This window comes from Ipomoea triloba, chromosome 11 (assembly GCF_003576645.1).
Source record: "Ipomoea triloba cultivar NCNSP0323 chromosome 11, ASM357664v1".
Taxonomy (NCBI): domain Eukaryota; kingdom Viridiplantae; phylum Streptophyta; class Magnoliopsida; order Solanales; family Convolvulaceae; genus Ipomoea; species Ipomoea triloba.
The window spans coordinates 19,886,848-19,900,928 of NC_044926.1; the positions used below are offsets into that span (position 1 = coordinate 19,886,848).

General features: G+C 35.6%; 1 protein-coding gene and 1 pseudogene across 3 annotated transcripts; one reads left to right on the top strand and one right to left on the bottom strand.

Moving 5' to 3' along the window:
• Positions 1 to 1,252: 1,252 nt before the first annotated feature.
• LOC115996442 (shikimate kinase, chloroplastic-like) lies at positions 1,253 to 8,585 on the top strand. 3 transcript variants are annotated; one of them, XM_031235661.1, is made up of 12 exons: positions 1,253 to 1,579; positions 4,279 to 4,357; positions 4,535 to 4,813; positions 5,284 to 5,342; positions 5,524 to 5,578; positions 5,664 to 5,736; positions 5,923 to 6,010; positions 6,469 to 6,551; positions 6,660 to 6,789; positions 6,926 to 7,004; positions 7,132 to 7,196; positions 8,221 to 8,585. In XM_031235661.1, exons 3-12 carry the CDS (start codon positions 4,597 to 4,599, stop codon positions 8,272 to 8,274), a joined length of 903 nt encoding a protein of 300 aa, XP_031091521.1. In that variant the 5' UTR covers positions 1,253 to 1,579; positions 4,279 to 4,357; positions 4,535 to 4,596; the 3' UTR covers positions 8,275 to 8,585. The 3 variants fall into 3 exon arrangements, with proteins under 3 accessions (XP_031091521.1, XP_031091520.1, XP_031091518.1); XM_031235660.1 differs by lacking the exons at positions 4,279 to 4,357; positions 7,132 to 7,196 and adding an exon at positions 7,973 to 8,037; XM_031235658.1 differs by lacking the exon at positions 4,279 to 4,357 and having other exon boundaries at positions 1,254 to 1,579.
• A 2,720-nt stretch (positions 8,586 to 11,305) lies between these two features.
• LOC115996440 lies at positions 11,306 to 12,954 on the bottom strand (annotated as a pseudogene).
• Positions 12,955 to 14,081: the final 1,127 nt, after the last annotated feature.

Consider the following 14,081-nt stretch of genomic DNA (forward strand, 5'->3'; position numbering starts at 1 on the left):
CATGGGCTCTATGTAAATAGATTGAGTTTTTATAATCATAAAGATACACAAGGTTGTGATATAACAATTGGACTACACACTAAAAATAGAAACGCAGATTAGTAAATGTTTACACGTACCAGGTATTATGGGGGATTGATATTGATATGCAAATTGCCGAAATTTAAGCAGCTTGAGTACTATATTTCCCCAACAAGTATCCGGCACATTGGAGTTTTTGAAAAAATAACTAACAAGAGCCTTTGCTTTAAGCAAGGCATCTTGGTTGAATCATCATTGTGATGTGTATTTAGGTTCCAACAAAATGCTTCGTGATGTGGTACGCATGCGACAAGCGCCTTTTACACCCACACTTGGAGCATACTTGTTGAGAAGCCAAAGTTATTAAGTTGGATTATAATTTGTCATAAGGGCAAGTTAAGGTTTAGTCACAACAGGTGTAACCTAACAAAACTATGTCATCGTTTTGTGGTGCAAACCCAAGAATAAGATACCAACTTTTGTCAATATATTCGAGAAGCGCACTTCATGGCAAATAGTATTACCAATAAGAATACTAAGATGGTCCACATGGCCACAAAATTAAAGCAAATTTGAGCAAATAAATATTCTCAAATTTGAACAATAGGATTATACAATTGTGAGTGAAAATCGAGGGTGCACGTTTAATAAACATGGGCCCAAAATAACAAATGATGGAAGTAGATTTTAAGAAATTGGGTTAATGAAAGAATTAAGCCCAAATATGAAATCAAATGGATCGAGCATTTAAAGCTAGTTCAAATACTTTGAAACAAAAAGGACCCAAAAATTATATAACGGCTTAGATTTTAAGCCCAAATTAAATTAGCCTAGAATGTAATAATTGAAATAGGCTTCAATTTAATTTGCTTAACAAAATAATCCATCATTTTGTTTTATCCAAAGAACAATAATATCCCACAAGATAATATTTTAAATTGAACCCAAAACAAAACTACATGCCCAATATAAAACATATGAACAAAAAGACACAAGCCCAAAATAACTTTTGTTGGGTTAATTGGGTCATGCAAAGCCAGCTAAATAATCCAACCATTTTGTTCAAACAATTGAGGTCAGCAAAAAAAAAAAAAAACAAAACAAAATAACTGATGTTTTTTTTTTATTTAAATAGCCCAGGTCTGGCCGAACTGGGCCAGACCCGGCCCAAAGCCCAAAACCATATTAATCATCCTTAGCTTTGGTAGCTCTATCAGAAGTAGCCCTAGCAGCTACATAACAACATCCAAAGGCAGCTTTCAGACAAGAGAAGAAAAAAGTGGGAGAGAGAGGTCGCTGAACCAAGCCCCGCTTGCCGCTGAGCCAATCGGGCTCGTAGCCATCTCTCTGTCACAACGCCAATCACCACCGTCGTCGGCACCACCGGACGGAGACTTGCCGGAGTGCTGGCCGATCGCGAAACCTGCTGTCCATCGCCGGCCCAAGCGCAAAGCGATCGCGAGCCACCGCCTTCTGCCGCCGAGCAACGCCACTGTTTCCATCGCTGATCGTCGAATCAAGGCGCGGCCGCACAAAATCGCCGGAAGGAATCGAAGAGGTTTGTATGGTTTGAGTATTTTCAAAAAAAAAAATCCGAAATTTGCTGGGTTTTTATTTTCGAAAAAAATGTCGAAGAAGAAAAGAAATATTTCGGATTTTTTTTTCTATAATCTGGGAGACAGCAGATCTATCTTTTCCCCAAAAAAAACTTGTGCTTTTTAAAAAAATGAATAATTCGAATTTAAAAATCCGAAAAACATTTAATATGAACTGGGGAAAAAACATTGAATACTAACAATGAATATACAGATTGTAATCATTGTATGGATACTGTGATATGCTGATGTAGGTAAGAACCCGATAGAATGAAAAAGACCTATGTATGCTTAATGCTCATCTGTGATGTAGAAACCTTTCTTTCTATTGAGTATAATGAAAAAAAGCTTAGGTTTCTTTACAGGGTAATTATTCTAATTTTTCATGCGAATGCACAGACGAAATAAATAATGTTCATATATCACAGATTTCGTATTCTAAAATTCAGATAATTGTGAAAACAATGGAGAGCAATTGTACCAGTTTCTAAGAAAAATTGGTATGAATTGATATAAATAGCAAAGGCATATGTAATTATGTACAGTAGAAAGTAGAATACATATGCCGGAAAAGAAATATCATTCTTTTAAATCAAGATGTACCGTTCACCGAAGTATATAGAGCGTGCTGATAATGTGTTGAGATTTTGTTGTGCGATTTTGTTGTGCCCATTGGCCTTTGCCTTTAGCTCCTAACCGTGAATGGTAAATTGCAGTGATGTAGCATTCTCATTCATCTGATCAGACTTAAATACAATAGCCTTTACAACTGTGATATTACTACATAATAATGGCCACAAATACAATTATTTATAACAATTAAATGATATAATAAAAATCACAAAACATTCTTAATTGACATTTTAAAATAAAAATTAAAAACATATAAAATATATCTTTTTTAATTCTACTAAACCTGGCCAAAACTTTACATATATTAATACATTCATTTTGTTTTAGCCCAAACCATAACACAATCCAAAACAATAGTAAGCCCACATATAAAATCTACCCCAAACCATAATCTCACACAAATCTTCTCATCACTGTCTGAAAGCATTTTCCCTGCGTTCTCTCTACCTCTTCAGCTTCGTTTTTTCCTTTTGCTGCGAAGATCAAGCATCCAAAAAACTGAAGTTGAGAAGTTCTTCCTCTGCCTCGATTTTTTCATCGATTTTTTTTTTTTTTTTTTTTTTTATCTATGAATATGTTTATAATCTATACTAATTTCTGGAATATAAAGTTTAAAATTTCATCTTTCAAGCTGTGTTTGTTGAATTTTGTTCAGAAAAGTATAGATCTAAGTTAAGTATAATGTTGAACTTCTAAAATTTATTTATTACAGATTTACAGAGCTATATACTATTTTTTTTCTTTTCAAAAATCTTAGGTGACCTGAACAGCTCAAAAACCCAGATCTGTACTCAGATCTTACATGCAATAATTATATTCATTTGTGCATATATTGCTATGTAGAAATTAAAAAAATCCTTTTGTCATATTGTTTTTAAGATTTAGACTGATAATGATCTCATACCTTTTTTAATCTGAGTATGTCCTTCCTGTGGCCTTAAGTGCTAATTTCCCAAACCTTGCTCCCAAGGACAGTGGAGCAGTTTGTTTTTAAAACATTCTGCTGACGCCTATGAATATAAATATAGAATAGAGAGATGATGATCAAAATTATCTGATGCCTTGATTTTTTAAATGAGTATGTAAGATACATCATCTGTAACATGAATTGCTGCCCTTTATTGTTTTGACTTTTGAATGACTTCTGAAATTATGACTAAAGTAATACAACCCAGAAATATAAGAGTTATGTTAAACAAATGCCCAAAACATTCAAAAGTTTTCATAGCAGTCCATGTCTATTTGAAATGCACAGAATGTTTATTTGTTCCAAAACTAAGTCAACCAAATAATATAAACCATAGATTTTTTCCAGAATCATCAGTCTCTCTATGAGATTCTTCTCGATAGCCTCAACTCTCCCTTTCTTCAATGTCTGAGTTGAAGGAAACTCATCTAAAAGACATCATTCGGTCAAAGGACTAAATTGCTCCTCTCCATCTTTCTTTCCTTGCTGGCAGCCATTGTTTGGATTATTAATTTCATCAAAATAGTTAGAATCTGATAACATAGCATCTTAGTTAGAATCTGATAACATAGCATCTTAATAGTAGAAATAAGTTCATATAGGTTTAAAATGATAGGCAGATAACATACCATATCTGATTCATCATCTCCATTTTCTTCAATCATTTTTGAAAGAATGTCCTTTTCTTGATCAATACCAAGTGAAGAGCAGTAGGCAGCAACCTTATTATGAAATAGCATAGATTTATTATTATGCAATCCATTTGATCAAAATAGATACTACTGCAAAATATGTATTACCTCTTTGTCATGGAAGAAAAATTCTTTGCTCTTGCTTGTGTTTCCACCACGTAGTTCAGGGACATCATATGTTCTGACCAAACGTACTCTTATTACTCCCCTCGTATGTAGAGAGCTAACCTGAGAAGCAAGGATGTATTGGGGGGCATTTTCTAACAGACTGTATGAACTTTGTACTATTTATAGGAGTGTTTTGATTCTGTAAATACATGCACCAATATTTTATTTTATTACTTATTAATATGTAATGGATATTGAACAGGCTTGGAGGCTGGGTATTCTGCAGTTTATATTTATAATTGAGAGTTTTATTTTGAAAATGAACAGACACGGCATTCAAGGTTGTCATCAATAATTATCAGTGATTAATTATTTTTCCTATTTTTATTTACCAAAAAGGTTTTGCTTTATTATAGTAGAAGATTAAATGCCAACAAAATGATAAATGTGAAAATGATAAGTCTTGAGGGATTTGTGTGCAATGAATGAGGTGTTTAATCGGATTTCTGTATTTGCAGAGACAGTATAGTGACGAATTAAGGTTATTGATCAATTGAGAGGAGTTGGAGAAGCAGGATTTATGGAGGCAAAAATTGCAAGGAGTTTGCAACTCTCCCCATGGATTAGTTCAGAAAATAGACTACCAAAGTCCAATGGCTCGCTAAGTTTTTCCAAGTGTCAGACCAAACATCAGAGAAGTCAGATGTTAATTTCCTGTGACTTTCAACCTATAAAAGCCAAGAGTTGGCATAGACCATGTTTGCTGACGGCTTCATGTTCTTCTCAAAATTCTCAAGGTAGTTCTCTCTGTACTATGATATGGCATTTTGTCTCCCAATTGTATACTCAGTATTTCTTAAAGCAATTACTTCATCACAGCACCGAGATCATTTGTACCAATTGTACAATATTAACGGATTCTCTGTTGCTAGATTCACAAAAGCTGATTGCCTTCACTTTTAAGAGTTCCATGTAGCCCTGTTATTATTATCCTCATTGTATTAATGAAATAAACCAAAGTCTTTTATGGGTTTTCTATTATGCTACCAGGTCCGAAACCCAACACTACCAGTTTTGAAGAATGAACTGGACATATTGAATGTACATGAAGACACAAATAATTTATGTACAAATGCAAATAACTCAAATAATACTGGCATGCCTCAAAGAAATCCAAATGGAAAACTAGCATCATACTTGCTTGATCTCATTTGATGTTTTTATTTTTTATTTTATTTTTTTAATGCATTCTAATTTTTCTTTGCAGCTTTTATTATGGAATCTGAAAACTCTCTACCATCCCATGATGAAGTTCAAGTTTTGAAGGTAACCATTTTCTTGTTAGTATCTTGTTGTGTCTCAGACAAAAATACTGTAATCCATTTTGATTGCTATAGTTGTTCATAGCAGTTTAAGGGCATCAACATTACAATTCTGAATATTTTAAAGGAATTAGCTTGTTTTAAACAGCTTTACACATCATCTTACTGAGTTATTTCTGTTGCAGAGTAAGTCAGAAGAGATTGAACCGTACCTAAGCGGGCGATGCATATATCTTGTTGGTGAGCTTTGTGACCAGTATTTTTTATAAATAGCTCTTAAGTTCTAAATTTCATTCAACTGTCTAATATGCATATTAAATGTCAGGAATGATGGGCTCTGGCAAAACAACCGTTGGCAAAATTATTGCAGAGGCACTTGGCTATACATTTTTTGACTGGTTAATCTCTATAGTCTCTTTTAATCTAGGTTATTGTTGATATTTATTGTGACTTATATGTAAATCAGTGATAATAGGAAAATACGAACTTGGGTACACATGCTTTTATGTTTAAATAAGCCACAACTATCCTTACTATGTTGTTATCTAATGAATATGAATTATTTTACCTTGTGGATACTTCAGCGATACACTTATAGAGCAAGCTGTTGGTGGAACAAGTGTTGCTGAAATCTTTAAGCTACACGGCGAGGGCTTCTTCAGAGACAATGAGGTAAGTAACTTAGTAACAACAGAAATCTTTTCTCCTTGCATCTTCTTCATCATTCTTCTCTTTTATGTGGAAGCGTTGCATGCTTTGCTCTTTAGATATCTCCTAAATAATAGTGTAATCTAAACTTTCCCTGCACAATGGTGAAGGGATTGAAATTGTTGTGTACCACTCTCACTTCCTTGCACACAGTGGCGTGCACTAGCCATGTGGCAAAATAAGGCTATCTGATGCAATAAAGTGTAGTGGAAGCTTGGAGCATATAAATACAAGGGCACTTATAGTAGTGGGTGATTGTTTTCCACAAAATATATAGCTTAAAACTTAAATAAGGGTTGCCTTATTGGATGTACACAGATGATGAAACAAATGCTGCTCAATGTCAAATGGTTCAGTTCTTATCAGCTTATCTTTCTTATTCCTTATACTGAATAATTATGTTTTCTACTTGTGCATTTTAGACAGAGGTCTTGCGCAAGCTTTCTTTGATGCGTGAGGTTGTTGTTTCCACTGGTGGGGGTGCGGTTGTTCGTCCCATTAACTGGTATAAACATTTAAGCATCAAATACAAAGTCTTGGTTTTAGTATTTATATAAACAAATTCCTTGTCTGCCATGCCATTAGCTGGTGATGTTTTCTGGAATTCATGCAGGAGATATATGCACAAGGGCATTAGTGTCTGGTTAGATGTGCCTGTGGATGCCTTAGCTAGGAGAATTTCAACAGTTGGAACTCATTCCCGGCCCTTATTACATAATGAATCTGGGGACATTTATGCCAAGGTTTACAACTTAACCCTAAAATTGCACATCTGGAAATGGCTCTAAATTTCTAATTTGATTATGAATGTTGAGAAAGACAGTAGAAATACTAATACTTGCTTTTTTGGGATGCTTTTTTCTTTTTTTACTCATATAGACTCTCAAACGTTTGTCTACACTTCTGGACGAAAGGGAGGATGCATATGCCAATGCCAAAGCTAGGGTTTGCCTAGAAAGTATGCAATCATTGTGTTCTGTTTTTTTTTTTCTCCAGTTCTTGGCCTCTTAATATTTTAGTTCCAATCATACTTTTTTTTTAAATGTTTCAAAATGTCTTGAGAATAACGGTGTAAGCTTTTTCAGATATTGCAGCAAAAAACGGTTGCATTGATCTTTGCACTATCACTCCTACGGAGATTGCTATTGAGGTCCGTCTCCTTGTCTCTCTCTCTCTCTTTTATTTCTATGTATATCCAATCTTTTCTTGCAATTTTCTGCATTTATCAGCACACGTGAATCTGAATGTGATTTCTAGCAATTTTTACTCTCTAAATCGATACATAGACAGCAATAAGTATTTGCACAGCTAACTTGGTCCCACTAACGTCCAGGCACTNCAAATTTCCCTCAAGCTTAAATATTTTCCGAGTTGAGCTCAAAGTTACTCGGTTGTATTTTCGCTCTTGGTTTACTTGTCGAACTTACAGCGTTTTTCCTATGCATCGAGACTCGGGGATTTCTACTTAACAGTTGGTATCATCAAAACCTATTACATGATGTTCCTAACAGCCTTAGCTAGGAGAATTTCAGCAGTTGGAACTCATTTCCGGCCCCTATTACTTAATGAATCTGGGGACATTTATGCCAAGGTTTACAACTTAACCCTAAAATTGCACATCTGGAAATGGTTCTAAATTTCTAATTTGATTATGAATGTTGAGAAAGACAGTAGAAATACTAATACTTGCTTTGTTGGGATGCTTTTTTCTTTTTTTACTCATATAGACTCTCAAACGTTTGTCTACACTTCTGGACGAAAGGGAGGATGCATATGCTAATGCCAAAGCTAGGGTTTGCCTAGAAAGTATGCAATCATTGTGTTCTGTTTTTTTTCCTCTTGGCCTCTTAATATTTTAGTTCCAATCATACTTTTTTTTTTAAATGTTCCAAAATGTCTTGAGAATAACGGTGTAAGCTTTTTCAGATATTGCAGCAAAAAACGGTTGCATTGATGTTTGCACTATCACTCCTACGGAGATTGCCATTGAGGTCTGTCTCCTTGTCTGTCTCTCTCTCTTTTATTTCTATGTATATCCAATCTTTTCTTGCAATTTTCTGCATTTATCAGCACACGTGAATCTGAATGTGATTTCTAGCAATTTTTACTCTCTAAATCGATACATAGACAGCAATAAGTATTTGCACAGCTAACTTGGTCCCACTAACGTCCAGGCACTTGTACAAATTGAAAACTTGTTGAAGAAAGAAAGTAGAGAAGTGCATTGAGCTCCATCATATACATGCATTTTGGTCAATGCTCTTCAATCTGATGACGTTACTTCCAATTGGGTGGTAGCTCCTCTGCTTCTGGTTTTTTTTTTTTTTTTTTCAACCACATGTAATAGGAATAGTTGTTTGCAAAGACTTCAAATGTGCCTTCATCAAATGCTGTAGCTTTGTGTAACATTTTGCTCAATAAGTTATGAGTGCCATACTGCCATGATGTTTGTGTTGAGTACAAGTTTTGTGAGCCTTAGCTTGTGACAATGGTAGAATTCTACACACCATTACCTAAATTAAATTGCATTCTCTAGCAAGTCCACGAGTATACTTACAAGTGAACAAATTCAATATAGGTATGATCTGTTTGCTTGCACTTCACATTGTAATGCATCAGAGTTTTGCTGTCCAAATTGAAGAATAATGTTTTGTGGCGTTCCCATCAAAACGTATCTTCCGATTTTATAGCTTAACTATGACTGTTTGGCATTCTTAGTTGAAAAGTTAGCTGAAAGTTGATAAACTAAAAGTTAATAAGTTAAGTAAATTAAAGTGTTGCAAAGAGTCAAATAAGCTCCCAAACATTATTAAAAGTGCAATTAAGCCCTCCAACATTAAAAAAGTTCAATTAAACACTCAAACTTGTTAAAATAGATCAAATAAACCATATTTACTAGTAACCTATACCGGTTATTCACCGCCCAAAAACCTCGATTAACGATCACCTTCGCCAGAAGGACCACCACCGATCGTTCTCCACCGCCAAAAAGACTACTGTCAACGGTCGTCGAACTTCTTCATGTTGCCGGCGCTGAACATCTGCCCGTCTTCTCCGTTGGAGAAGATGACCAGCATTGGAGAAGACGAATAGAAGTTTGCAGACATCTTTTCCGTTAAAGACGACCGCCGCTGTCGATGATTGTTCTCCACCGCCGAAATACCACTGCACGGTCGTCTTCTCCGTTGAAGACGAACATATACTGTACGCGGGTAGCATGGAGTTCGACGGCCGCCGAAAAATTAATGACCAGTTGTTTCGGGTGAACAACCGGTCATTGGGTTTAAATGTATCAAAATGACAAGGTTGAGTATTTAATTGAGGTTTTTTTTTTAATGTTGAAGCCTTGGAGGACTTAATTTCACTTTTGGGTAATGTTTGAGGGCTTATTTAACCATTTTCCCTTAAATTAGTTGATAAGTATAAAAAGACATAAAAAGATAAACTAAGATATTAGGATTTTTTATATTCCTCGTGAGTATAATACCGACTGATACTCTTGCTAAGCATGCGATCATAAAGAGATGTGATTGGATTGAGTTCGAGAGGCCGTCGAGTGATATCGGAAACAGATGCGATTGGATTGAGTTTGAGAGGCTACCGAGTGATGTCCTTAAGAACCTTGTGAAGGACAAGAGCTTAATTAGAACGGGAAACAAATCTAGTTTTTGAGATCCCCTCAAAAAAAAAAAAAAAAAAAAACTAAGATTATGATTTTAATTAATGAAGGGTAGTTTTCAAAAAAAATAAAATTGATAAATGGTAGATGATATCATTTTTATCGGATAAAAAAAGATATAAAGCTAATAGCTAATTTCGAAACAAAAGTTAAGTTATTATTTTAAATTCCCATGTTTTATCAACCAGAGCTTATAACTCATTTGTAGTTCAAAGTTGGCGTTCAAAATAAATTATCATTTTAAGCACTCCATATATTTTACCAAACAGATTTGTAGTTCAAAATAAGGTATAAGCTTTACCAAATAAAGCCTATATAATCCATAAATCTATCATCTCATTTGTGGCAAATTATGCCGGGGACCCAAGTCCACCTTGCAAGGTGGACCTGGGTCCAAAACTACGTCGTTTTGTCTTTTTTTTTTTTTTTTTTTAGTAAACACATTGCTGAATTAGAGTTGCCCAAAAATGTGTGAATGTAGAGGTTTCAAAGTGTGAATGTAGAGTATAGAAATCGTGAATGTAGACTTATGATTGTGTGAATGTAGAGTTGCCTAGAAATGTGTGAATGTAGAGGTTTCAAAGTGTGAATGTAGAGTATAGAAATCGTGAATGTAGAGTTATGCATGTGTGAATCTGTAATAGAGTTTAGAAGTTCTAGTAACTTGTAGCCCTGTAATGTGTGAATGTGGAGTTCTTAAGTTGTGAATATAGAGTACAGGACCTGTGAATATAGAGTACAAGACCTGTGATTATAGAGTTTTGAATGTGTGAATGCATAACAATGGTAATATAGTTACTAAACATATAATCCTGTAACGTGTGAATGTGGAGTTTACAAAGTATGAATGTAAAGTATCATATAATCCTGTAATATGTGAATGTAGAGTTTACAAGGTGTGAATATATAGTATAGTGTATGTGAATGTAGACTCAGGTCCATCTTGCAAGGTGGACCTGGGTCCACGGCATAACAATCCCTCATTTGTGGAAAAGATGTTGATGAGGCACTTGATGCATGCTCCAACACTCAAAAGATCAGCATAGCATCAATGGCACTGTTCGATTTATATATCTGACAACTTCAAATGATAAAATTTTCCCTTTCTTCCCTTTCATTCTTCACTATCTCCCATTGACACAAACATTAGATCCTAATAATGGCTTGAAGGATATGAATTCCAATTAATGAAACAAAGACTCAAATACATTTCAACAGTTTATCATATAGATTGTGGGGAATGTTATCTCCTCATAACTCTTGTACAATCAAAATAGAAATAGATATGAAAAGAGTTTAGGTGTTATACAAAAATTATTGACATAATAGGCCTTGCTACCTGCCTGCATTAACATAACTAAAGAAAGGTATCACCATACTGCTTCATTTAAGAAGGGAAGGGAGCAAAAGCCTTGAACATGACAACACACCCATTCCTTGATAATGGTATAAAAATCCTAGAACAAAAAAAAAAAAAATGAAACAAACAAAATAGAAATTGTTTGTAACCACCAATTGAAGAAAAAAAAAGGCAAAAAATTTTCAGTTTGTTCTGATAAATGTGTCCAGTTTAGTATGCATTTGTACGCCAAGAATTTTAATTCTTCTTTTTTTTTTTTTTTGGGTTAGAATTTAGACCATGGGTAATATTTCCCAACCTCACTCAAAATGGTACATTATCCTCTAAAGTTGGAATTTGAAATTCACAAATCCTGCTTATATTGATAGATACACCATGATTGGATTTTCCACATCCTGGATTTTGGAAATGTGTCTCTCCAGCCCCGCTGTCAGTCATTATTCTACTCAATCTTCCTAGTACAGTCATGTATGCAACCAACAATCCCGAAAACTGTCATCTTGGACTCTCCAATTCAACGAATATATGAATAGCATATATACCATCTTCAGATAGTGTTAACTAAATTAGATGGACAGTATTAGTAATGCCACATAATATACATAATCATAAGATATGATAGATCACAGCTTGAATTTTCAGCAGCTAAGCTAAATATAAAGAGGTCAGAGCTTTCAGTAATACCAAAAAGAAATATAACTTGTGCTAAGCTAACACGAAATGAAATTATGGGTATACTTGAACAAAGCTTGAAAGAACGCAATAACATTACTTACCATACACCATGGGTGAAGTAGTGAAGTAGAGATGACAATATCAAATGTCAACAGCCATACAATGCACAATGGAGGCACCATTTGGAACAACATGACCATATAAGGGTCCCACTTAAATCCCCATTTTCATCCTTCCTAACCTTAATCTCTGCACACATTATCTGAACCTCCTTACTGCTACCCTTGCCTTCCCAAACCACACACAATCTCTCACCATCGTTGCACCACACAAGAATCTTGGCAACCTATTCTCCACTCCCTTGAGCTCCTTCCACACATCATATCCTCTAATTTTGCCCAAATAATCATAACAATACAGCACCCACCCACCACGGCAGCCCGCCCTCTCCACCCCAAGTCTAGCCGCTTTGGGACAGTCCCCCACATCGTACACCACCGCGCCCCTATCCGCCATTGCATACACTCTACCATCCATTACTGTGCTGGCATGCATCCATTTGTCCCGGACCTCAATCTGGCTAGGCAAAGCTGACCACGGCCCAGTTCATGGATCGAACACAGTTATCAACAACGCGGCCACCCATGACGTAAATCCTCCCGCCCACCACTCCGGCAGCGGCGAACTCCCTGCTAATCTTCATTCTTGGCCCCACTTCCCAACATTTAAACCAGCAATCGAAAACCCAGACATGGTTGGAAGGAATATCGTTGATAGATCCACCGAGTACATAGATTTTATGACCCAAAACTGCATAAGCGGCGCCAATGGGCGGGAGAAGAACGGGGTTTGTGGTGGGGGAGGGGGAATTGGGGCGGTGGAGGAAAGTGAACCAGTGGGATGCGGAGGTTGAGATAGAGGAAGGTCTGGGTGGTGCGGAGATGGGATCGAGTGGCGAAGAGCGCAGGTGAACGCGTAGTGAACCTCCATGACTTGCAGACTAGAGAGAGGATGGGGTGGTATATACGAGGGACCCGAGCCAGGCACTGTATAGCGACTTCGTTTGGGAGGGCGGGGATCAGCTGCGACGACGGTAGATCCATGCTGCTACGCTCAGCCATCGCTTCGCCGGCGAGGAAGCTTAGCAACGGGAAGACGAGCGAGCGGTCTAAATTCTTAATGCTTTTTAGGTAGTGTTTGTCAAACACCCCAATGATTCATGCTTTATTAAAAAAAGGATAAAATATAATTTCATAAAATAAATTAACGAGAAGTTGAGATGGCCGAGTTTGTCTAAGGTTTTGGTCTGAACGGGCGTGGGTTCAAATCCCACTCTCAACAAACCTTTTCTCCCTTATAACTAATCTTAATACAATTTTCACCCCTTATTTCTAAAAATTAAAAATGTAATCTATTTTTGCCCTGAAATTAATCCCTTCAATATGATTTTAAAAACTTTTTCCCCCCTATAACTAATCTTAATACAATTTTCACCCCTTATTCCTAAAAATTAAAAATGTAATATATTTTTGCCCTGAAATTAATCTTTAATATAATTTTCACCCCTTTTGGTCCTTCAATTATGGTACAAACTTAGTCTATGAATTATATCTGTGATTATCTTTAACCCCTAAATTATGCACGAAGGGTTAATTTTAATCACGCATGGACTATTTTTACCACTAATTTGTCACTTAATAAAGTGACTGATTTGGTCATTCAAGTACTAAAATTTCCACTACATGCATAACTTATGGGTTAAAATGGTCACACATATAACTTTGACACTAAGTCTGTACCACGGATATAACTGGAGGATAAAAAAATATAATTTTTTTGTTAATAAATATTAATACTAGCTTACTATTTATGAAAATAATTAAATATACATATATTCAAATTATTATATTAGTAATTAAATAAATTTATTTGTTAAATTATCTACATAAAATCAACTAACCTTGTACGGTATTTTCTGATTACGGGAATGGTATCCTCTCCAAATGGCAGATTAAGAGCTGTAAAGTCCAAAAAATCTTTGACGATTCCGATTTCGGGCAATTCTTGATTGAGCTATGCAATTTGTACCTGTGGGTATAATGATGAGAACTGTACTGTTGTATTGAATAATGACAACTATGATTTACAGAGATAGGGAGAGTATATACACATGTTAGAAGTATAGGGAGAGTAGGATAATGAATCACAATATGACTCGAATACATAGAGTCCTAACAAGTATAGGGATAGTAGGATAGTGAATCACAATATGACTTGAATACATAGAATCTTAACACTCCCCCTCAAGCACAGGGCAAACT

What these genes read in the sequence shown, in the direction of transcription:
- LOC115996442 (XM_031235661.1), top strand. Translation starts at nt 4,597, where the DNA reads ATGGAGGCAAAAATTGCAAGGAGTTTGCAACTCTCCCCATGGATTAGT. An exon ending in CTGGGGACATTTATGCCAAG is followed by an intron (nt 6,790 to 6,925) that starts GTTTACAACTTA and finishes TTACTCATATAG; the next exon opens with ACTCTCAAACGTTTGTCTAC. An exon ending in CTACGGAGATTGCTATTGAG is followed by an intron (nt 7,197 to 8,220) that starts GTCCGTCTCCTT and finishes ACTAACGTCCAG; the next exon opens with GCACTTGTACAAATTGAAAA.